The sequence below is a fragment of the Camarhynchus parvulus genome, chromosome 1A (genome assembly GCF_901933205.1).
Source record: "Camarhynchus parvulus chromosome 1A, STF_HiC, whole genome shotgun sequence".
NCBI lineage: Eukaryota > Metazoa > Chordata > Aves > Passeriformes > Thraupidae > Camarhynchus > Camarhynchus parvulus.
This window is the reverse complement of record NC_044586.1, coordinates 37,686,556-37,712,542: the sequence shown is the minus strand read 5'-3', so window position 1 is coordinate 37,712,542 and position 25,987 is coordinate 37,686,556. Positions and strand designations below refer to the sequence as shown.

The 25,987-nt window shown below is 42.4% G+C and overlaps 1 protein-coding gene across 1 annotated transcript in view; it reads left to right on the top strand.

Annotated features, from left to right (window-relative positions):
• The window catches only part of TBC1D30 (TBC1 domain family member 30), a 29,977-nt gene extending 24,956 nt beyond the window's left edge, over positions 1-5,021 (top strand). Inside the window, 4 exon segments of the mRNA XM_030959578.1 lie at positions 622-828; positions 1,038-1,094; positions 2,411-2,894; positions 2,896-5,021. Of these exon segments, the coding sequence (XP_030815438.1) occupies positions 622-828; positions 1,038-1,094; positions 2,411-2,894; positions 2,896-3,193 (1,046 nt within the window). The 3' untranslated portion in view covers positions 3,194-5,021.
• The last annotated feature ends 20,966 nt before the right edge of the window (positions 5,022-25,987 follow it).

Genomic DNA, 25,987 nt, shown 5'->3' with positions numbered 1-25,987 from the left:
CAGGCTGGTGCATCAGAAACAGCTGTGAAAATAAACTGCTCTGCTGCTAATGCTCTGCAGCTGTTGGTCAGAGACACTCTCAAGTTGTCTGATCCTCAGCTGTTCTGTGCCTATCCTTTTTATTGCTACTAGCAGCTTTCTCCCTGTGGTATTCTGTTTCTTGATGCTTCTTCCTGGTAGCACTAGGCTGGTGGTTTAATCTCATGCCTGCTTGACTGTAATGTATTTTATAACATGCATTTTTGGCCTCTACAAGAACCAAGTATCTTTAATAATCTGTTACTGAAGTACTTCAGTGGTGGCTCAATGTACTTTTGGATATTTGAGAAGCTATGCTTACAACTTTATACTGCCACGTTAATTGACTTTTGTACTCTTTAACCTCCCTTCAAACCCCTGCTATTCTTAAGCAGTAGTGCTATTTATAATACCTCTTATTGTAAATAGCACAGCTTAGTTAAATATGCATATTATAATAAATTTTTAATTGAAGACTGCAGTTAAATAAGATGGTAGGAATCAGACACAGGCTTCCCTTGGAAATAAGCTACAGAAATACAGATACATCTTTTGAGTATGCCAATTTACTCCTCACCTCCACTTTATTCCCTCCTTCTACAGATCAGAATGAAGAACAAAGTCTTGGTTCCAGCAACATTGCAGAATTAAGTCCAGGAGCAATAGATTCTTGTAGAAGTGACTATCAGACTGCTTTTAACAGCATGATGATGGAGCGTATGACCACTGATATTAATGCACTGAAAAAGCAATATTCCAGGATAAAGAAGAAGCAACAGCAGCAGGTTCACCACGTGTATATCAGAGCAGGTAACACATCCAGAACGTGCTTCATTCCCTGATTTATTGCAAACTAACTTCATCAGGCAAATGACATTATTTTACATTTAATCAAATAGACAAAATAAGAAAGACTGATGATATAACATTATAGTAAATGATATAACATTAGTAGTAAAGTGGGTACCTCTTCATGCAGACAGAAAACAAGAAGGTGATATTTTTTCTTCTTTTGTCAGGATCTGAAGATGATGACCCTGGGATTTTCTTAGGTCCCAGGGATCAACCAAACAATGGTATTTAAAAATGGCTTTGCTATCTGGGTGCATTGTGTTGATTTCTCTGATTAAAAAACTTTAAGTCTTTGGCATTCTTGGGATTGACATATTGATGCACTGAAAAAATTGAATGCAGAGATGAGGATGCTTCAGATCATGTGGCAGGTAGATTCCTAGCTGGTCTGTATTATCTAAACTCCTCTGAATTCATCTGGGCATGGCAAATTATGCAATTGAAGGAACTGGCTTAGATGTTCTATTGTGGCTGGCAGTTTCCTTAGCCATAGTGATACTGTTGTGAGGACTGAGCTGGGCATCAATCCCTTATTTAACAACCCATGTTATGGAGTCTGTCTCCCTAACTGTCAGACTCAGCTGTGCAAGGGTTGGCATGAAATGCATAGCTGAAGGTTTTACTGGGTGTGCAAGCTGAACACAGCCCACCCCACTCATTCCTCCCTGCTTAAGTGTCATCCTTTAAGTTCACTATTGAAATTCACTATGCAAATGGGTCACTGTGGAGAATTTTTATTTCTCTTCTAGATTGTCTAAACCTGTGCTAGCAGGAGCATTGGAATACATGGAACTGCAAATTTTTATTTACATGGTTTAGAAGGATTTTTTTTTAATATCAGTGAAGTGTTTGCTTTGAACAGAGGCCAGCAGAAACAGTGCGAACAGTAAAATGTTGATTTCCAAGGATGCCAACTCCTATCTTCCAAACACAAATCTTTCTAATCTTACTAATCATGATACAGGGCTGGGTTTGTCATTTAATCAAACTGTCATCTAATCACTAATTCTGAGTCTACTCCTCTGGCTTAATAAGATGTGGTTTTATGCATTAATAGTACTTCAGTTTGTTTTCCATTTTCCAGTCACACAATCCTCATGGAAAGGCTTGTGTGACTGCCCTCATATGGAGACGGAATCGCCTCTTGCTGTTGGAAGAGAAATGAGGGAGAGGGGAAATACCAGAAGGCAATATTAATGTTAAACTATCAGTTATAGTTCAATTCCAAAAATCAAGAAACTATTTTTTAAAATTATATATTTTCATGGTATTCCTGGCTTGGGGCTTCCCCACAGGTGCAAAGCAGTGAGAAAGGGCAGAAAATCCTTATATTGAAGGTGCTGCTTTGTGTTCAACTCTAAGACATAAGTGAAATTCAGTGATGATTGTTAAGTTTGGGTTGGTTTTTTAAAAATACATTCTGTCCTACAAACCTTTGCCATATCTCAATAAAGGTATCAAATTTGATGGTAGATCCTTGGAACATTAATTTGTTTTGTTCTTTAACAATACTGTGTTTCTTTTAAATGCTTTCTTTCAGACAAAGGGCCAGTTACCAGCCTCCTCCCTTCTCAGGTAAACCATTCCCCAGTGATAAACCACCTCCTTTTAGGAAAGAAGATGAAATTGAATAACAAGTCTCTCAAAAATGCTGTAATTCACATCCCAAGCCATGCTACGGGGAAGATGTCTCCCATTCCCCAAGAAGATCTTAAGACAAAACTGAACTCTCCGTGGCGCACTCACATACGAGTCCATCGGAAGAACATTGCTAGGGCCAAAGGCCAGCTGGGCTATGGAGATACTGTAGGACTGATAGATGAGCAGAGTGACAGCTGCAAAACAAATAGTCCTGGTGCAAAGGAGGAGGCTTCCAAACATTCTGACTTTGGAGAAAGAGAAGAAGGTGGTTTGGATGACAGGACTACTCGGAAAGCTGAGCAGCAGTCATCTGAGGCAGACTCTACGGACAGCGGTACAAACATGTCCATGGTTCAGCTAAAACTGGAAGCACTGGAACTCACCTCAGATATCCCAAACTGATGTGGAGCCAACATCCCATCGGTCCAGCCAGCCATGTTTATCAGAGTCTTCCACTTCATCCAGAGACAGTGGAAACCTGGCTAAATCGCCCCAGCCTGGGAACCCAAAGCCACAAGTCTTCAATCCTTTTCCCAGTGTCAAGCCTCTTCGAAAGTCAGCCACAGCCAGGAATTTAGGGCTATATGGCCCCACTGAAAGAACACCAACAGTACACTTCCCACAGATGAGCAGAAGTTTCAATAAATCTGCCAGTGGCAGCAGTGGGACAAGGAAACGATGATGTGCTGGTACTCGTTATTTCTGATAGCAACAAAAGGATTTGTATTGCCTTTTTTTTAATGTGTGCATGTGTATGTGTGTCCCAAAGCTTTTCTAATTGCTAGCTAAGTAACAGGGACAAAAGTGGTTACCAGATATATAAATATGTGACTTTGAAAATTGTACTTCCATGTTGTTATGGGATAGATTAGTGAAGATGCACTCTGGCACTCTATTGTTAATTCTGATGGTCCTGTGTAAAATAAATATTAATTTGCAATGTGAAGCATACAATTTCGTAAAGTCTAACTCAGACATTAAATCACCAGCTGCCTTTAACCCCTCAGACCCCATGGCTGCCTCCTGTCTAGCTGAGCTCAAAGGACCAATTGTCCAGTGCAGAAGACAGGTGTAACAGTTTTTGGCACTGTTAAGCAGCTTCCCCATCCGACCTCATCATCATACTCTGGGAGTAGCTGGAGAAGCCACCACAAACAGAAGCACAAGCAGCCTAGCAATCAAAAGTGTCACTTTGTGACATCCGGCTTCAGATATTCTTGAGCAGCATTTTGTGCTTCTCTTCCCACAGCAATTCTCTGCTGATACTATTTTTAATATAAACCTAAACATTGAGCATGAGAACAGCAGACATAAGTCCATCCACAACAGTTTTGCTCTTTCTCTGTTACAGTGTACATACATACATTTCTGTTACTTCTGCTGGAGAGTTGCAGCACTATAAAATTAGGAATTAGGTACAACTATTTGTATAGTTGTATGATTATTATTCTGATGCATCTTGGCTTCAATGGATTTAAAAGCTATTATCTAGATTAGACTTGTAGTTAAATAATATTTGCCAGCTTAGCAGTAGGTAAAATATATGAATGTTCCAAAGTAGTTTAGGGTTTTAAATTCTATAAATAGAGTGATTAGATACTTAGAGTGCCACTTCCCATTAAAAGCCAACACATCAGCCACTATGTCAGTGGGATGTGCCCTCGGGCTTCCATGTCTTGGTTCCTCTTTGGTGTGAAAGAAAGTGAGAAACTGAGTATTTATTTCCAAATCAAAAAGCAGAGCTGATAAATACTGTAAGACAAGTATTTATATATATATAACAGAGCCAGACAGAGAAACTAAACCTACATCATTCAACTTCAGGATTGCTAAATCAAGTACTCAAACTCCAAGAAATTCAGGTTGTTCTTAAATCATTGCAGCTCTGTCAGATGGTATGTACTGACTGTGATTCATTACCTTGATTCCAAGTTTCCTGTGGCATGAAAGGGCCAATCTTTTAAACTGCCGTAATGATGAATCAGCACCATTGTATGTAATATCTTACTTGCTTTAAAAAAATTCTTTGTTAAATTTGCAAATTAATATATATCATTGTCTATGAATGTACTCCATAACCTATAGTATGTGACACCAGATTTACTGTATACCATAACTTATAAGCTGTACAATATACTCTGTTCATTGTTGTGGGAACAGTTTTATTTTGCTGTTGTTTCATATAAGTGTATGCATATAAAGTAATATACAACTATGAACACTATAATTATAAAACAGATGTAGGTCAGATCTTGCCCCTGCCTTATTTCCAGGCAATAGGAGTATTGTTACTAATGATTACTTACAGCACTAAGTAAATTTAAAATAATGTAGAATTTAGTCTCTGATTATTGACTGTATGTGAATTGTTTTTGCACTGAATTAGAAGACATGGACTTCTCAAAAATTTTCCTGTGAATCATCATCCCCAGTTTTGCTTAGCTTCAGTGTATCATGCAGCTGTATGCTGAACCCATACAAATAAAAGGACTGTCAGTCTGTAAAACCTGCTAAAATGGTCCAAGTATGTGCATGAATTTTCAACATTTTATGAAGTAAGCAGTGGGAAATCAGTAAATTATGCATGGATACAGGTCTGGGGAAAGAACAACACATTCTAATGATTCAGAACTAATAGTAACTTTACAAGTGTGCATTCAGGTCTTGGGCTGTTAGGATTAAGGTGAAGGGACCACAGCTGCTCAGTGCAATTGTGTGATATGCTTGCTGCAGGAAATTCTCTTAAAGTACTACTTGATGAGAAAATAGTGTCATGTTAGCTACCTCAAAGGCACATTTCTGTACCTCAAAGGATATTCACTCTCTACCTGAAATACTGTTGGAACATAGAGCAAAAGCAACTTCGTTGCTTAGTACCGCGACAGAGCATTAAAATGAGGTCCAGAGAACCAGGGAACTCCAGAGAAGTTTCCCATTATTTTTCCTTAAAGAATCCCTTGAGCAAATGAGGTCTAGTGATGAAGATAGTTGTGCTTGGAAGAGTGGCATTGCAGCACTGAGGGTTCTGGGAAGTATGATGGTGGGAATCTGCTCTGTAAACATTTTGTTCTCCTTGAGCCTTCTTGTTCTAATGTTTTCTTCCATGTGACCAAATGATATTTCTGTTTGTTGGTGTTTTTTTTTTTTTTAATTTCTAGAGTTTTGGTTTTTGGAGGTTTTTTGGTGGTGTTTTTTGGTTTTTTGGTTTTTTTTTTCTTTGTTTTTTTTTAAGGATTTTAATAGGATCTTGTTGACTTTTACTTCCGAGCATGTGTTTCACCATCATCAAATGAATGCTCTCAAAGGACAGGTATTTGATTCCATTTTGCAGACACTTACAGGTCTGCAAGTGGAAACAGGTCCACAGCTATTCAGAGATTATTAGAAGTTGTCTATGCTTTGGGGGTAAAAATTGCAGATAGAAGACATAAGTTTTTCAGAATTGCTGTCAGCAAAAATTGGTTTAATCCATAACTGCAGCTATAGTACAAATTCAGTTTTGTGTAACTCACAAAAATCCTACCTCCATTCAAAACAACCTAAGTGGTTACTAGAAAGGCAGCAAAACACTCTTTCATGCAAAAGTAAAATGCAGCCTTTTACATAGGTATTTCCAACTCAGGTAAAAGCTCATTTTCAAAATTCAAGGCTTAAAATCCGTATCAAACTTTACATCATCTATTTTAAACTGTGTGAAATATTTCATACAGAAATAAGGTGAGTTGTTTCACTGCACTGTAGTTTTCCTTGACCTTCCTTGCAAGGAGTTATCTTGTGCCCATTCATGGGCAGTAGTAGCACCTGGCTGAGTGGCAGGGAGCCAGGATCATCTGACAGCAGCTCCACTGAAGTATGAAGAGATGGAAAAGTCATCCAAATGCATCCCTATCCTAGTCAATGCTTCATTTGCTCCAGTTTTGCTTGCTTTTTATTGGTGAAAGATTCATTCAAGGCAGGGGGTTGTCCTAGAGGTCTGCCAGTGATTTGAGCTGCGCAGTCATGCCAGGCGAGCAGCCTCAGGCTGTGTGCCATCAGCCAGCAGGGACTGGGGAGGTGACTGATTTCTCAGGCAGCCAGAAGCTGCTCGGACCCCTTTGAATGCCTCTGTTAACAGTGGCCTTGGGAAGATGGGCTCCTCTGTGGGAGGGGTAAATCCAGCACACTGCAGGAAAATGCACGTGTGGAGTGTCTCCTCTGCACACCCTTTCCCACTCAGGAGCCCTCAGGGCTTGCACTGGCTGATGGGCTGATCTGAGATATTTGACACAGTTTAGGACATAGAAGTGGTTTGCAGGGTCAGACCATGCTCAGGCCCAGCCTCCCCCAGCCTGCAGGATGCCATCTCAGCTGTGCTTTGACCTACAAGCAGCACACAGCACTTGCTGGCTCACCACAGGTTTAAAAAGAACCACAAATGCTTCCAAGTCTTTTTCTGATAAAACTGTATCAAACCACACTGGTTTACCACAAATAAGCAGGCAGGCGTGGTGGTGGCACCAGAGGCAATGCATGTGGATGGAGAGCTTGGAAGGAGGGAAGGATCAACTCATCCAGGCAAAAGGTACAAGGAGTTTTGAGGGAAAGCAAACTCCTTGGTGCCTATGTGGCTTTTTAGGTTTTTTAGTTTTAAACAACAAATCCATTACATGATGCTTCCTGCCCATCTTTGCTGTGTTCAAAGTGGTCATGGACTGGCCTGATGCCAGCAAGGTGCCCATCCTGCAGTGGTGCTGTCCATCCACCCACTTGGTAGCCCAGTGGTAGCTCCTGCCCTGGCAGGAGGGAGATGCCTGTGGAGAGCCCTCTAATGAGGTTCACTGTGGCTCACTTCACACTGAGCTGTCTAAAAGGGCCTCCTCTCATGGATATGTATGGTTTTCATTTCTCACTTGTTGGTTTTCTGATGTTTTATATTTGTTGGTGTCATGGGGAATTTTTTGATCCTCTCCTCATTTTTTGAATACTGCATCAGGAAAGACAAATGCTTTCTGCATCTCAGGACTCAATAGTTTTGCAACTATTCCTCTCTGTTTGGCTTGTATTTTGCCTTTGTGAACTCCCAACCCTTGGTGGTATTCATTGTCTGGGTGTTTGATGAGAGTTTTCAGGAAGATAAGGATAACCATGCTGGTTGGCTTAGCCCAGTGTCTTTTCTCTGACAACTAATGGTTGGAAATGGCCAAGAATGGAGTCCTGCAGGAATACAGCACATCCAGAGACTGGCAAGCCTTCCCATGGGGCAGTCATCCACTTTTGCCTGGGTTGAGTAAACCACACAGAGGTGAGCTGGATGTTGGGTGCTGATCTGGGCAGCTGCATGCACAGCAGGGACTGCAAACACAGGTTCATAAGCAGAATTTCCTCCTTCACATGGAAAAAATAATAATAATGGAGACATGGCCAAGAATGAAAAGAATAATAAACATCACAAAATGTGAGCCTGAAGCAGCAGCTGTCGTGGTGGTTCCTGCTGGACTGCCTCTGTGGGCTCCACTTGAGCTTCCAGCCTCATGGTGATTCCTCCCTTCCAGTCTGACTGGCCTCCCCTTGCAGGGGAGATGACAAGGGACTTAGCTGGAGGGATCCTCCAAAGGGGCAGAAGGTGGGAATGGACTGGAAAGCCTCACAGGCTCTCAGAGGGTCAGACATGCTGGAAACCCCAGATCCAGTGCATGACACAGCCTGATCAGTGATGAGGGACTCATGAGCAGTAGTTCCCAGCCAATTTTTCAGCCCCTTTTGGGCACAAACAGTGGTGTTGCTCTGCTCCTGCTGCTCACTGCCCATGATGGATTCTCCACCTTGCTTTCCTTTCCTAACAGTTCCAGTGGCTGCTCTAGATGACGCATGGGTACAAGCCCAGAGTGAAGGGCAGGTGCCATTCTGTACAGACACATCACAAGGACAGCTGTGGAAGGAAGGTGTTCAGCCAGCAAGAAGGAAATAACTTTATTCTTAGGAAAAGTAGGAAAGGTCTTGAGCAACCACCCAGCATAGGCATAGGAGTCCAATCTTAAGACTTTGATAGGCCAAAGATTTACAACTCACCAGCAACCAGTCACAGGTGCTCGGGGAGAGGAGAGCTGGGTGGAACCTTACAATGTGTGAGCCTGTAGTTCCAGGCACCAAAAAGAGTGTCAGAAATTGTAACACTTTTTTCACCCAACTGTGACTTATAATTGCAGCTTCTCTTACTCTTCTAATGAAATCTCTTAATGGAACTGGGTTTCATTATTTACTTTCTTTTTCTTTTTCTTTTTATAAAGGCAGGCCTATTACTCTGTTTTATCTGCAGCAATGTACAGACCTGATTGTCTTCTGCTTGTTCCCACACTACTTACATTAGGCATACATAGTGCCCTTTTGAACTCCAAGTTACTGTGTATGATAATTTTTATACTGTTTCCCCTGCAATGGTAAACTTTTCACCCAGTTACAACAATACTGTTCAGCGTCTGGCCTCCAGTGCTCTTGGAGAAGAGGCCTTTCTCCAGAGGGAACAAAAGGACTCTTGTCTGCTTGGCAGAGGGCCAGGTGACTGGGTGTTGCTGGACACGTTCTCTGTGCCCAGCAGCCAGCGCTGAGTCACTGATTTCTGTCCAGGCTGGAAAGTGTTTGTTCCACAAAGTGTTTGCTGCTGAAGAGGTGCTGCTTCTGCCATCCTGGCAGAGGCAAGTTGTGCCACACTGCTGCTGAACCTCCAGAACTGCTGAACCTCCACTGCTGCTGTGACAGACAGAGCTGGGGAGGATTTCACTATTGCAGTTGGCAAGACACGATAGCATCTTCTGTAAAAGGGCTACAGAGTCTGGCCACAGAGCTGCAGTGCCGCTGCTGGAGGTTAGAGCAGGTTTGCAGCCACCACGAGCAGCAGGGCAGTGATGAGTGCTCCGGCCCAGTCTGCACTGTGGCTTTCTGTGCTCACACCCATTCGAGGGGTTCTTCCAGGTACGGTCACTAGGTGCCACTGGTGCTCCATGCAAACACAACTGCTGCAATTCCTGGGAAAGGAAACACAGCCATAGCTTAGTGTTTTCAATTTTTATTCATTCTCGATCAGATGTGAAGCAGTTCCTAGTCTGTTTGCCTTTGACTTTCTATTTGACTCCTTTAGAAGTTAGCGAGCACATCAAAACACAACATCCTAACAATGTGTCTTTGGAAACGGTGCCCATAGCAAGACACTAAAATGCTCTAAAGGCTCGTTGTCAGTCAGAGGTATAATAAACATTCCCTTTGGTGAAAGAGCCATCAAACAGAATTCCAATTGCAGGCAGATGAAGGAAGCTTGTTGGATTCACTGAGTTGAAACTTATTTTATGAGTGAACCAGCAATGATAACCAGTTCCTGCCATTCACGAATCAGCTGAGGTATTTTATTATAAATACTGGAGTTAAGCTGTTCCAAAGGCTGGAAGAAAAACCCCACCTTTTGGTCAAACTTCTGTAAAAAGTAACCCCAACAAAATATAGCTGTGCCAATAAACTCCTCTCAGATACTTACCTGCTTGCTGCTCTGCCCTGGAGAGCTTGCTGCTCAATCCATTAATGTTTTAAACTTCTGGAGCTTGGAAAAAAAAAACACATTCAGGTATCCAAATGTGAATCTTGTGCCTTGAAGAATTGCTTGCCTTAGCTGGGAACTGGAATTTGAAGTTCACATGCCAGTCATCAGCAATCAGTACTGACTCCCAGTGGGCCTGAGGGAATCTCAGGAGGTTTAACAAGGCCAAGTGCAAGGTGCTGCACCTGGGTTGGGGCAAACCCTGGTATCAGCACAGGCTGGGGATGGACAGATGGAGAGCAGCCCTGCTGAGAGGGACTCGGGGGTGCTGGGGGAGGAGAGGCTGGACATGATCCAGCCATGGGCACTCCCAGCACAGAGAGCCAAACATGTCCTGGGCTGCATCCAAAGCAGCGTGGGCAGCGGGGCCAGGGAGGGGATTCCTCTCTGCTCTGCTTAGTGAGGCTCCACCTGGAACCCTGCATCCAGCTCTGGGGTCCCCAGGAAAGATGAGGAGCTGTTGGAGCAAATCTGGGACAGGCCCCCAAAGATGGATTGGAGCACCTCCTATGAAGACAGCCTGAGAGAGCTGGGGTTGTTCAGCCTGAAGGAGGATGTGGGGAGGCCTTATAGAAGCCTCCTAGTACCTAAAGGGGCATTATAAGAAAAATAGTGACAGAATTTTTAGCAGAGGCTGTTGTGATAGGACAAAGGGCCTGGTTTTAAACTAGAAGAGGATTGTAAAACACTGGCACAGGTTGCCCAGAAAGGTGTGGATGGCTGGAAACATTCAGGATTGGGCTGGATGGGGCCCTGAGCAACCTGGTCTATTTGAATCTGTCCCTGCTCATTGCAGGAGGGTGGACTAGATGGCCTTTAAAAGTCCCTTCCAAACCAAACCACTGTGTGATTACACGGTGGCTTCTCAGGTAGGTGCATGATCTAGACACAGTCACTGTCAGCATCCAGCAAAATTATATGAGCCTTAGATTTGTAACTCAATTTTTCAGCAGCGTGCTCTGCAAATTGTTGTGACCAGACACATTCAGCAACACACAGGCTGGACACAGCCTCACTGAATGTGCACCAGACAGTTTCCTGCCAGGGAAAGGCATCAGCTGAATGCAGGTCACTTGAAAAACAAGCATCCTACATCCATTTAAGGACTTAGGCTCTTAAAGCAGGAGCAAGATGTTATTAAGATGCTTAAAAAGAAATGCAGCCCTTGCCTAGCCCTTGCAAGCCCTCACACAGCAGCAGTGGCCTTTGGTGCTCTCTAAAATTTCCCTGTTTGGCTTCAACACTTCCAGTGCACCTAGAATTCTGCCTTTGCTTGTGTCACCTCTGTGCCCCTTGGCTAAATCACATGAGAGCAATCCAATGAAGCTGAAAAATGGACTCTGATTAAATCTGAGATTGATCTGGTACATCTAGAGCTCCTCCTTGCCTTTTAATAATGAAATTCAACACAGGGCAGATCTTGATGTGTGTGGGCAGAGGCAGAAACAGACTGATTTGGGGCATTAAATCAGGGTGTGCCTAAAGAGATTGTGTCATTTCTAGATCAGAACAAGTGTGATTAGTTCAGCAGTGTCTGGAGAAGTTCAGCAATTTGTTGCTTTTAATTGCCATTTCAGGACACACTTTGAAGAAAGGTGTTACTTTTAGCTCAGAATTTGTTTTTCTCTTGTACAGACAGTGACGTCCAAGACCAGAATCCTTGAGACTGGACAGTCCCAACCAGTGGTTCCCCTCCTGATGAACAAGAGTCTTTACTGTTGAGTGTACCCTGTTTTAGACGACAAGGAGGAGTGGTCTGCAGCTCCTGTTGAGGTGGCACCACCACACACACAAATCTGAGTTCCAGATGCAAGGACATGGCTCTGTGCCACCTACACAGGACGCATGGGTTTAATCCTGTGGGCTGTGGCTTGACAAGGATGAAAGGGGAGGAAGATATTGACCTTCTCACAGTTGCAGACAATAGCCCTGTTTAAAAAAATAGCTGTAGATGGGTCTCTGCATCCACTGGAAAGGCTTCAAAACATGAAGTGTATAAAAGCTCTGTCCTAGAGTTCTGACCTCTCATGTGGATGAGGGAAACCTGGACCACACCACCTGTGTGTGGTTAGATTTTTCATTATTCAGTAATTATGTAAAAAGAGGATGGAGCCCTGTGCAGGGAATTGTCTCAACCTGAGGCTTATTTATTTAGATTAATAAAAAAAGGATGAAAGATAGCAATGATGTAATTTAAATACAAAATCTATATTAGAGATAACCCATAATAAATCTCCTGTGTCAATTCTCAACTTGCTTTCAAGCTTCTATTTGGCAGTGAGTACAGAAACGAGACATGAGCACCTTTGGCTCAGATGCCATCTGTACTTTGAGCTGGAGTGGATCTGTACTTTGAACATACAGATTTTTGCATATCTTTTTCCTTCAAGGACACACAGTGTGCAGGCATTTGGCTGTTATATTTGTTACAGGTGCATGGTATTGCCAGCCTGCATGGTGAATGCTGACTGCTGTTTAAATTAAAGTAATGCTGTCTTGATTTGGAAAGACAGGTGTCTGCTAAGGAAGGCAGGAGTCTCTCCTGAAATGGAAAATGTAAACCCCCTCCCTCCAAATTGCTATAAATTTTAAATAAAGGAGCTCTCAGCCAAAAATATGGAAGCAGGAAAAACAGTTCTTTATTAGGGAAGAAAATTAAAAGATAAAATAAACAATGCAGTAAACCAAAACAACACTGTCAGAGTCAGAATACAACCTGACACGCTGTTGGTCAGGGTGTTGGTAGCAATCCAATTGGAATTGTGGCTGCAGTCCTCCTGGAGTGTCAGGTGTGGTTCTGTTGGAGCAGGGATCCTGGAGAAAGGGTGTAGTCTTCCTCTGAAGATCCAGTGGAAGAGGCAGCTGTTCCTCTGGGAAATCCAGTGGAGAAGCTGTGCTGGTGTTCCAGAACCTCAAGATTATATCCAGGCAGGAATGCTTGGCTCCTCCCTCTGGGCAGAGCATCTCACAATGGGATGCTATAGTCCTTATCAGTCATGCAGTGACATTCAATAGCCTGTTATCAGCAGATGTCTCCCCTGAAAGAGGATTGGTTGTGGAAGAGATAAGGCAAACTGCCCACTTTACAGAAGACAACTGCCATACAGATAGCAAATAGAATACAACTTGCCTTGCAATCTGGGACAATTGGTAAGCCTGCTCTAACCATTCCCCTTTCTGTTAGAAAGTGACACCACCTCAGACAGCAGCTTGCAGAGAAGCTGATGGTCTCTGGGCTCTGAAGCCACATGCAGCACTTGATGATGAGTTAGGGGTGCCAGAGCACTACAAACACGTGCAAGGTTGGTGTTTGCTGGAGTTCAGTGTCAGGAAAAGTGAGCTGGAAGCATCCTCGCTGTAATGGAGCTGCAACTGCACAGTTCATGCAGGTGATTGGTTTTTACCATGTTCACCTGCCAGCAGGTTACCCTGCAGTGCCCCTGGTGCTGATACTGACTGTGGATCCCAGAAGCTGATGCTGGTCTCCAGGAAAGGAATTATGTCATAAAGAAATGCTCTGGGTTTGGTTTATGCCTTCGTGTGTCCCCATGGCACAGGCTGGTGCCACCACTGTCAAAGCTGGCAGACTGAAGAATTTCTATTCCTTCCTTCCTTCCTTCCTTCCTTCCTTCCTTCCTTCCTTCCTTCCTTCCTTCCTTCCTTCCTTCCTTCCTTCCTTCCTTCCTTCCTTCCTTCCTTCCTTCCTTCCTTCCTTCCTTCCTTCCTTCCTTCCTTCCTTCCCTTTTCCTGCCTTGACTCCCTTCCTGCCTGCCTTTTTCCATCCTTCTTTCATCCCTGAAAAGATTAAAAGCATTTTCTAGAGCTGATTTTAAAAAAAGGCAGAAAAAACCCACAATGGTTACCTGACCTACATGTAATATTTATTCAGCTTTCCATTCACATTTTTTTCTTCTTACACAAGACCTGTGATGTGTCTCTAGACTTTCAGGAGAAGAGGACTGAATGGTTTATCTCTGTTCCAGTACACTGCAAGGACCTAAGTGCAGTATCTGGTGATCAACAGGGCAATTTTTGACAAATGAACTCCTATTATGAACCAGCCACAAGTTTAATTTTTTTTTCATGTCTACTTTTCTCATGAAGTTTTATAGAGTGGGTTTTTTCTTTTGTTGTTGTTGTGGGTTTTTTTGTTTGGTTTGTTTTGGTTTGTTTTTATTTTCTTTCCCCCCTGTTACAAGCCCTGTCCATTAGATATCAACACTATGGAGTTTTTCTCCATTGGTGGATTTTTTTGGAGCCTTAGCTGCTAACATCAGACTATACCAACAAAAACACCCCAAACCAGAAGAGGATATTGTTTCTATCTCTCTGAGGTTTGAGAAGGTTTTTGCTAAAAGTTTGAACATCAGAAGGGAAAAGTTCTCCCAAAGCTGTTACTCCTATATTGATTCTGGGTGATTTTGGAGGCGTAATGTGTGATTTCTTATCATTCTGACATAAAAAAAGTGTTGCTGTCCTTCAAAATTGAGGAAGTAGTTGTTATTTAGGTTGACAGTAGCAAATACATGACCTGCCTCTTGAAGGCAATTGTCCTCAGAGTGAAAGATGAATGAAAAACAGCAGAAGCTTCAAGGAAAATGAGAGCAATGCTCCCCCCTGGAGAGGACTGGGGTGGGCATGGCTTTTCTCTTCCCTTCCTTTTCATTACAGTGACCTGTGCTCTTGTTCCCTTTCTTAGAAAACAGCTAAAGTATGTATCTGAGACTATATTTTGACCTTGCTGGCCTTGCTCCAGTAAAATACAAGTCTTAGAAGGGAATTACCACACAACTGATCCTGCTACAGAACTATCTGCAGGTTAAAATTTCTCACTGTCTGCATATTTCACTGAGGCTCAGAGAGGATGGAAGCACTGGGAATTTGCTGCAGTCAAAACTGACTGTGAATGGGGAGTGAAATACAGTTATTTTTTCTCTCAGAGGTGCGTTCCATCCTGAGGTTCTGTTGGAGAGCATGGAAAGCTTTGATGAAGGTCCTTTGATGACAATGAAAAGAGCCATGACATATGTGTAGAAAACAAAAAGGAACTCCTGGTTTTATCTTCTCCTTTTCTCACACAATGGACTGACTAATTGGAAAAAGGATTGATAAGTTGCATCTTGATTGTTCACCAGCTTTTGAACTCTATCCAGAGCAGAGAATAAGTCCTGCTTGCTTTTCTGTCAGGCAGAACGTGCCCACACGACTTTCCAGCTCTGCCATTCACATATGCAGATCATTACAGATGAAATGTATTTTTCATGATATTTTGCTCACTACTCCCATGCAGAGAAGGGCTGGGGTGGAGAATGCCTCATATGCAGCATCCCTGAAGTCATTACTCTCAGAGTAAGTGTTGTCATATAACTCTGTTGTCTGGGTGGTATTGCCAGGCTCTCATTTTCACTCTTTTATTAGTTTCTAATGTTGTTGTGATGCAAATTTTTAGTTTGCTTGCACCATAGGGTCTTGCTTGAAGTTAAGGCAGCTCAGGATGGGAGGAGGGTGTCAGCTTATGTCCTTAGTTGCCTTCAAATGATGGTCTCAGCTGAGCAAGGAGGGGCTCCATCTTCCCTGGGTGTGTGTAAGGTCCTTGGGCCTATTGAAAGAAGGGGAGGTACGCCAGTAAGGTGTCCCTTGCCCATCCTCCCTGGGCATGGCATCCCTCTAAATCCAGCCAGGTTTCCAGCCTGAGCTGCTGGTTCTGTGCAGCTTTTCACCTACATCAACTGGTCTGTGGGATGCTTCCATCTACACTCTTGCTGTTTGCTTTGGAGGAAATGGGGAGCTGCTCTTGAGGCTGGTAATGCTGCTCTTGTGGGTGACCACCTCCTTTTCCTGCATTTTCTGTATATTCTCACAAGGGGATATGATTTTTAAGGCTGAACCACAGGAAATCTGCCTCCCTGGCTTTAGTCTCACAACATCCTGCAGCGGGTTAGGCCCATCATGTAGACAGCACAGCAGTGGCTGCAAGAGGTTGAACAGGACTGCAGGGAAAGCAAGAGGTTTTCTGGGGAAAGAGCATCCCACTGGCATCTGTCCAGCCAGGAACTGCCACCATCAATAATAAAGCCTGTGAAGAGTGTGTGTCCAAACCAGCCCCCAGCCTCTGTGGCAGCTACCCTGAGGCCACTCTGATTTTCCATGTCAGGATTTAGTCTGAGACCAGAGTGCTGAACAGGAGAAAGTCTGGAAGTGCAGGCACACAGTTTGTGGTAACTGGGAGTGGGGCTGTGGCTGAGCCTCAACCCCAATGGGTGCAGCTGTGAGCAGCACTGACAGCAATGAACCATGGAGTGCCCAGGGGCACTGACCAGCCACCAAATGGATCAGAGAGCACACAGGCGCAGTGCATGAACCAATAGGGGTATAAAAGGTTGGGCTGAAGAACAAGAAGGGCAGATGTTTGCAGCCTTCTGAGGTGTAGTGATGCTGCTCTGTATGGGTTGAAGCTTTCTGAAATTGTCTGGTGATATCTGTGTATTGCAGCCATCTCAACTGAGATATGTGCTGTGGCATAGAAGAAGTTGGTCTGTGGTTTGCTGCTCTTCAGAGCAAAGTCGAAAGCCAGAACCAAGCTGGTGAGTGAAAATCCCTTTATCTGGAAGTCACAGAACTCTCTGTAGGGAAACTGTGCTGAGGGGAAGGTCTCTGTAGGGCTGCACAGAGCTTTAATACTTGGGAAAAAGGGCAGCTGGAGGTATGATTTTGAGCACTGCCCACTGCTACATAAATCAGTAGCAGATTATGTATGTACAAAAGTGTAACCCTGAGGGAAACAAGGCTGATTTGGTCCCACAGAGTGGAGTATAGAGCTGAGAGGAAAAGTGGACTTATATTTTGTAAGAAATGGGGTTGAAATATTCTGGGTAGATTTTCCTAGATTTAGTTAAAGAAAAATAAAGCAAAAATAAAAAAATCTCACAGTGTTGCCTATACTTCATTCTCACACATTTAATGAAACAGTGTGATTTCCAGTTTCTGTTTTTGCCATGTTTACGCTATGAACTCGAACTCAAATCATATGTTCTATATCATTGAAAAAGCCCTTCTCAATTGGCTTGGCACACCCCAATCCTCTGGCATTTTACTTTTGAGACAAGAGTGGGAGTGGTTTTTGTAACCCTAAAATAGACTGTTAGGGGAGTTTGTCCTTCCCTCCTTTTGGCACACCATGTGTGTTTGTCTGAGCACTAAGCTGCCCACAGGTCAGGCAGGCTCCTGGCATTTGTTAACTGGATGAAAAGGGCTCAATGCAGCAAAAATTTGAGTTGCTTGTAGAATAGCTACTCAGATTCACCTGAAACCTAAGGCAGGCATTGGTCTTTTTAGAAAATACCAATGCTTTTCTAGTGTTTGCTGGTTTTCTGACAAAGAATTGGAATAATATCCCAGGTTAGGATGCTCTGAGAAGTGTGAAATGAGACTACAAAGCAAAGATTAGGAAATAAGCAATTAAGGGATAAAGAAGGCCTGAAGAGATGGAGGAGTGGCTTGTTTGAGAAGAATAGGGATATACCTCTTATTTTGCATTAGATTTTACCCTTCCTTTCTGCAGGAATCCCTAGGTCAATTAACTGTTTGCTGTGGCTGGAGCAAAAACTGATGTCTCCTTTTTCTTTTTTTTTGGTCACTCACAGGCATCTTGGGTTCAACAGAAAACTTTCTGACTTTGATCCGACTATTTGCTCAGAAGTTTCTGATGCTATTCAGTATTTCACAATGGCACCAACGGGGAATTTGTCAGCACAGGATTTCTACTGAATTAACAGGCTGTTAGGAACACCTCTGGGACGGGAGAGGAGAAAGACTGTTGAATTTGCAAGCGACCTTGATGTGGGAAGAGATGAGACTCTTGACTCCATATTTCAGAAGGCTGATTTATTAATTTATGATATAGATTATATTAAAAGAAAATTATATATTAAAACTATACTAAAAGAATAGCATAAAGGATTTCATCAGAAGGCTAGCAAGGGAAGCAAAGGAATGATAATAAAATCTTGTGACTGAGCAGAGAGTCTGAGACAGCTGGACTGTGATTGGCCATTAATTTAAAACAACCGCATGAGACCAACAAAAGATGCACCTGTTGCGTTCCACAGCAGCAGATAACCATTGTTCCCATTTTGTTTCTGAGGCCTCTCAGCTTCTCAGGAGAAAAAATCCTAGCAATAGGATTTTTCATAAAATGTGTCTGTGACAAAAGGCCACCCACAAGTCTTGGCTGGGATGGGAGAAGGGGAGGCAAGGAAAGATTGCTGCAACATGACAGTAGAAGAAATGGAAAGGAAAGTAAATAAACCTGAATTCTAATAGAAAAAAACCAAGACCAAAATGAAATTATTCCATTTTTTCCCCCACATTTGTTTTGTTTGCCTATTGAGCCCTGTCAGGCACCTTGCCTCAGAGATGGCTAAACCAGTGTATTGCCTCAGCTGCTCTGAAGGTAAGCAACAACAACACTGCCAACGAAATTAACTGATCTTGTTTGTTTGTTTTGTGAAAGAATCAATTGGACAGATGGAGAGTCTACAGACCTCTGTATACCATGATTGCTAACCTTACTGTTATTTCTTTAGGTACAAGTAGCATGGCATCAAAAAGGATAAAAAAGGGAACATTTCATTATGGCCAGCCTGATACTGATCATAAATGACAACGAAATGATTTGCAGTACACTCTGAAGTTTGCACAGATAGAAGCTACTGATGATTATAATTTAAAAGACACTGGCAAAGTGGAATTATTTTACTTAGTACAACACAGTGAGCCAAAGCCAACAAAAAGTTGAGTCTCTTCACTACCATCTCCAGGCTCAAATACAACCATAAAAATTGCTTCTTTTCTTCAAAAACAACCATTTCAAAACAAAAAGATTCCTCTCGGGTTACAAGCTAGTAACCTCTAGTGTCCATAAATGGCATTGTCTGTAAAACACTTCTACAATTTTGTAATAACTGTGGGATTTTGTTCCTTCCAATATCTGGTTAACTACACATTTGTTGCTTGGGTACTAAAGCTGCAACTATCAATTTTATGTATATTTATTTACTTTTGAGAAACCCATAGGGTTGTTTTGTTGTTTTTTGGGTTTTTTTGTAATATATGCTGTATTTCAGAGTTCTGCATTCTGCAGTTGTGTTTCTGGCATGTTAGCAATAATCCTCCCCTGTTTCACAGTAGCTGAATGGTCCCATACCTTATGTGAATAAGCTTCTCCTGAGCATGTCCCTGCACAAATCTACTGTTCAAACCCCTGCCCTTTGACATCTACATTTTGTGGAATGGCCTAAAAATTGGATGTTTCAAGTTTATTTCTTTTCTAGCTTTAACTAATTTTCCTCACCTTAGTCAGTTTCTCATTCCCATAGTGCTTTTCCTTGTAATCTTTCCCCTTTTTCTTTAAAATTCAGTTGAAAGTTTTCCTTTGGAAGAAATGAAGATCCTTCCTTGTCATAAAGCTGTTGTGGTCATAGTAAGCCAGGATATTTGAGGACTTAAGGGCAGAATTATCTCTGGTGAGTTATCCACCAGAGGATATTGGTTATTGGATATGTATTGGTTATAGAGGATATGGATAGTCTGGCTTGTGATTTTTCCTGTGCCTTTTATGAGGTAGGTGCTCCCTGTTGACTTCAAGGGGAGTTGCAGGCACAGTAGAAAAGGAGGGTACTTGAGTAGGCAACATCATATGAAATTAATAAGAGAATTTTGCTTCGTGCTTTCAGTGTCCTTGAGAGTATGGAAATGATGCCAATGGCATAAAGTATTCTTTACTCTTTGTTAAATGTTAATGAAGATTGGGGCTGTTATGTAGTCATGGCATTTCCACATTAGTAAGTCCATCTGTCACTGAGAAGGGAGAAGTTAGGCTTAGTTATGTGGTTTATTGACCAACTTCTCTTACACACCACCCCTGAGGTTTTAAAAAACAGACAAATTTTTCATTTCAGAAGAGAGGAAACTTCTGCTGGAGTGAACAATGGCTGTGAAAGTGCCAAGAGTGTAGGATGCCATTAAAAATCATTCTCTCCCACCAAAAACCCCCTAGTGACTGTCAGTCCAAAAAGACCCTTTTCAAAGAAGGGTCTTTCCTGGGACCCTGCTACATGTCAGCAGGGTTTATGTGGTCCATGCATTTCTGGGGTGGTACCTGCCATTCTCAGGGATTTTGCCACTCCATTCTCAGCACAGCTGATTTGGACTTCACCCATGGGCTATGTTTTTGTGAGTTTAAAGCAATATTCCTTCTGACTGTTTAATTCAGATTAATTGCTTTGAACACCTTTGCTAATGTGAAAGTGTAAAGAATTGGCTAGTTTTTATAGCTCTCTTTTCCTTCTTCCCTCCAAAATTTCAGAAATGCTTTCTTTATCATGTGGTGATTTATAAGTCCAACGTAGACAATTGAAAAGGAGACAGCCAGCTGTGTTATTTACCTTCTTTGGCACCCTGAGCCTCCAGCTAGGTAATCTGTTTAAATTGTCCAATATTCCTGGCAAGGCTCTCCTCAGTTTTTTCTTTGGTTTAGTCCAAACCCAAGGATATTTTTTCTTTTATCTTCTTGTTCCAAATTTCAAAGCCTTAATAAAGAAATGCATTGTCCTTGGAACAACAAGTGAAGCTGCCAGAGAGAGAGAGGAGGGAAGGGATCTTGTCTGGAGAAGCTGGAAATAAATGGGAATATTTCTGAGTGTAAACCAGGTAGGATCCTGCAAATCTAAAAATCTACAAAATGTTAAAAAACCGGTCGGGGGTTACTTGAGTGAAAGGTACCACTGGGTGACTTGTTTATTATCCTCTACCATGTGTGATAAGACTAGAATAGACCACTGTGATCTTCTTGTGATTCTCTGTTTAGCATCCTTACAAGGCCTCCTACCACTGCAGAACACAGGGGGAGATAAACCCAAACCTGTCCTTCTGCAAAGCCTGGCTTCCAGCATGCTCAATCCCTTCAGATGATGTCTGTCATGTTTAATGGGATTGTGGGCCTTATTTTCTGAATTTATTTAAATGGAAATTTCTAACAGTATCTTGCAGGAGAAACACCTTCCAATAGCAGATGTGCCTAGGTAGGTAGGCACATAAAATTTCAGCTTTCTCTGCCTTAATTTAATTGCAAATAGCCTTTAGTTATTCTCACAGCTCATCTCTGAATCTCCACATTTTTAGCCCTGTCCAGAAAAGTACTTAATTAATTTAAGCAACAGAAACTGTTTCAGCAGGAGAGCCTGAGAGTCTTATGAGGTGCAAGGATCTCTAGTCAAACCTCTGCTTTCTGCCAAGGGAGCACAGAAAAGCCTGTGGCTGGCCTCTGTGTGAGGTCCAGCCCTGTAAATGTGTGCTGGGGAGGTCCTGTCTCATCAGCCAAATAGACTTTTCCCCTCTCCTCTGCCCTGTGAACTGCGCCGTGCCGCAGGAATTAGAAACTTGGTGTTTAGGAGATTTGGAAGATTCCTACAGGATTCTGTGGGAAGGAACAGTACCCACAACACCAACTCACAGAGGAGATAACATCCAGCTACTGCCCATGGGACTCAGACAGTGCCCCTTGGGCAGTGTGGTTTCTGAGGCTCTCCATCTCCAGTTTTCCTTCTTTTGGTCATCACTGAAAAACATTCAACTAAACAGGGTTGTGCACAGGACCTTGAAGTACAGGACAGTCACTTGAGAGTGGTTTTCACCTTCATTTCTACCTAATTTATCCAGTTTCCAGTTCATTTGTGCACCTTCATGTTCTCTTGGCACTGGTATGGCACCTTAATCAACTGTTAGTAATATAAAATAGCAGCACAGTGGTCTTGCAGCCTTGGGATCTAAAAATTGGCATCAGGATCTGTTTTCTGCTAGCCTGTCTGGCCAGAGTTAGTTCCAGTACCTTCTCCAAAGCAAAGTTTGTGTGCTGGGGTGCACATGCTCAGGGAAATCACAAATGGATCTCTGGAGCTCTAGTAGCTCTCCTGGCATAAGTTGAAGCTGAGCAAGAAATGGTGTTAGCAGACACTTGGCCAGGTTAGTTTTCTATCAAAACAGTGCTGGCTGAACTCAGCTGAGTCTTCCAAAGATGGGAAAGTTCTATGGAGGTTGCATGAATAGAGCAAGGAGCTAGCCTTCTGTTGGGCTTTCCTGTCAGCAACGCTCATGACACTGAGGTAGAAAGTGGAAAAGTACCAAGCATTACTGGTTAAGCGTAGAAAGGAAAAAAGAGACCAAAACAGATACAAGAAGATTGAACTCTATATATGGGAGGATTTAAGTCTTCAAGCTCAAGTGCTTGCGAAAGGGTTGGGAAAAAATTGCCCTCCATGGGCTCTCTTCCCAAATAAATCACCATCCTCTGTGACAGCAGCAGCACCGCCACTTCCCTTCAGAAATAAACCAGCACCATCATCAGGTTTCTTTGTTTTGGTCTATTAAAGAAATTCCTTTTTTTTTTTTGTTCTTACACATGTCACCCATAAAATTCTAACTGTCTTTGTTTCTCTTATTAGCTTTATATTCCAAAGCTGCACTAATTGTTATCAATTCATCCTTTCATTCATGTCTTATTTCCTTCTCTTTCTTCATTATGTTTTTAGCTTATTTTGCACTCTTACTAAGTCAAGTTCTTTTGTAACCATCACAGCCTTCTTTTCCAATTGTGGTATTGTGGCTTTCTTAGCATCTAGTGAAATATTCTTAAATATCTCCTAATTAACATTTTTCTTTTTCGAGTCATCTCCCAGCTGACTTCAGTCAATAGTTTTCAGCTTGGCTGAAGGCTGGCCCTTTTCAAGCCTCAAGGATGTGAATAGCTTGGACTCTGTTCCAGTTACAGAGAACAAAGGTAATGAAATCATGACTGCTGGCTCCTATGCTATCACTACCTTCTACTTCTGCTAATGGTCTTTGTGTAAACAGGAGGGCTAAATTGAAATCCTCCCCATGTTGGATGTAATGCTTGAACTCAGATATTGCATATGATTCTCAAAAACAAAGGAAAATCTCATATATGAAGATCCTTGAGATCCTTGAAATTCTGATTTTCTCCTTCCTGAACACTGCAGATTAGTCTGGTGGGACTCAGTCACCAGCAGGTTACTGCTCTGCTGGCACCAGCAGCCTGTGCTTCACTTACTAGACTGTCTTTTTCTCCACCATGAGTCTTCTTGTCTTCCTCTGATTTTTCTCCCCATCCCTTGGGAAAGGGGAGTGAGCAAGTGGCTATGTGGGTATTTGGCTGCTGGCTGGAGTCAATCCAGCACAAAGAAGACAAGGCTAACAGGGGCTCACAGCCACATGTCTAAATAGGGGAAGGGAGGACCCTTTACCTGGAGGTGAAATCTGAACTGCAACCAGTGGACCTCCTCCTCTCATAGCAAAATGTAGAGAATAAAAAGTTTATAGCCTTCTTAACATTAAACACTGAAGTTAAAAACATTAAAGTCCCAGAAAGAAAAAACTGTTACATCTCAGCGAGCAAGAGAACACTAAAGGATTGATGTGCAACCAATGCCAGTGTTTGGGTTTCATCTACAGCCATGCTCAAGTGCATTTTGCCTGTTACATTGTCCACCAGCAGCTTCCATGGCTGATGGCTCCTGCTGCAGGCACCCCACTGCTTCACGGGATCCTGGCTTATTAACCCAAGCACTGTTTATTCCCACCTTTATTCTTAATTTTTGCTATCTTGTCTGTTACAGAACATCAAAGGATGTGGTCCCTTCTTTTTACTATCCATGTTTTTAGTAGTGGGAACTAGAGAACTTGCTGAAGGACTTGCTTTTCTGGAAATTTCTTTGTTTTCAGCAAGCCAGTTTCTGGACAGTCGAACGCCACTGATGCATATAGATTTTCTATTTAAAGCCAGAAAGAATTTTGCAGTATTGGAGGTACTTAAAAGCAGCAAGGGGCTTTTTTTCAAATTCAGTCTGCTGCTGAAACATGTTGGGATCTCTGTGAAAGTCTATGTGGATTAATAGCATGATTTTGTGGATTTATAGCATGATTTCTGAAGAGGAAGGCATCCATTTTCTAGGATTGTGTTGGGTTGATGCTGTCTTCCTGACTTTCTAAAATTATTTCTTCCTAGGCTGTGAAACACTGCTCAGCACAGACAGGTTATGTGAGCTTCAGTTATGATAGAAATACATGTACTTTAGCTTCTCCTGGAAACATAAAAGAACTTTTTCGCTTTGCTTTATGAACTCTTTCAAAATGTGGTTTCCACTTCAAGACCCTGTTACAATAAAATATTTACTAATATCCCATGCAAATATCAGCCCTATATATCCAGGGCCCAAAGTAAATACAGACTAAAGACTACATTTACACTCTCCACAGGAGCAGGCTGGAGGCCTGTATTTTGGGACCTGTTCTGCTGCCCACACTGTCCTGATACTTCTGTGTTCTGTGATGCCTTTTGGAGCACAGTTTTGGATTCAGCATCAGCCATGTGTCCCATCAACAGCACTGTGGTAGATCTTGTAGGCACAGGCTGAACAGATACAGACCCTGCTGTGCCATTTTTGACCATAATCTAGGGATATGTACACCTGGGTTATCTCTAAAAGATGCATGCTGTGGGTTGAGGGGGTGTGTCTCACATCCAGGCACCATGAAAGAGGGACATGTTTTAGGGCAAATGTAGATATATTCACACATAGTCAAAATTAAGTGTAGAAGTACCCAAGATCTCTCTTAGATTGGGGGTGTCTCAGTAGCTAGATGAAAAGACAGACACACTTGAAAACCTTTTTGCCATCCTTTGGCAGTCCATCAGGAACAGCCAACTCCCCCCTTCTACCCAAGACTCCTGTGAACTGTCCTGCTCCTTACCTAAAACAAAAATTTCCCCCCTGGGATACATTCTGTTTCCAAAGGGAATAGCCCTGGTCCCAAAGGGTGCAGTGTTCAAGATCCAGTTTGAAATAATCAGTTCACCTAAAATTGAAGCTGAAGCCGCTAGAGAGTTGTGTTCAATATGTTGCATTAATCGTCCCTTTGCCTGTTTCGTATCCTGTTTTGAAAGCTGGGGGGAGGAGGAACACAGCATTTCTTCATGATATACAAATTGTGTTGGCTGTTTGTTTGAAGTACATGGCTCCCTGTAATTGTAGTTTTTTACTTTAGATTTCTAATCCTATTCATTCTGTCATGGATTTGCACATATTATTCCAATCATGGCAGGGCAATCCATAGCTTTCTTTCTTACTATGCAGCCAGACTAGTTTCTCTGAAATCAAAGTCCTGGGACTTATTTTGTTTATTTTTCTTCTTTTAAATAAAGAGACTTTCCAAACAAAGAGCCAAACAAATTTTCCTGTGGGCTTCCTAGATTTGTTCTGCTTCAGTTAAAGAAAGATGTAGGACAAGTCAAAGTGTATTATGGAACAATGGAAAAACAGATTAATACACTGCTTTTTCTTTTTTTTCTTTCTTTTTTTTTTTTTCTATGTTGAAGAGCTCCCTAAACAAAACCAGCAACGTTTCAGAGTCCAAATCTGGGTGTCCTTGAAACGTGTGTCTGATCTCACCTCTCTGAACAACGAGCCTCCTTACAAAGCAAGTGCCAACTGCTCTCCCAGAGTTCATTTGAACTTCCTCCAGCTTCAGAAGAAAGAGAAGCAAGAAATTCCACTTAGGATGCCAGCAGGTCTCATTTGTGTAGCTGGCAGCTCTGAGGGATTCCAGATGGCTTCAGCCCTTCTTTTGAACATATCTTTTGATCTCATTTAAGTTTCCTCCTGATTTCACCTGCTCTGTGTTTACCGACTGAAGGAGATGCAGGTGGACGTATTAACTTCACCATAGGACACAAATGGATTTCATTTTGAGTTTGTGTGCAGGAGGGAGGTTGTGTAGTACAGCTAATGCAGCTCCAGCTCCACTCCATGATTTATGATTCAGAAACCACAGTATAAT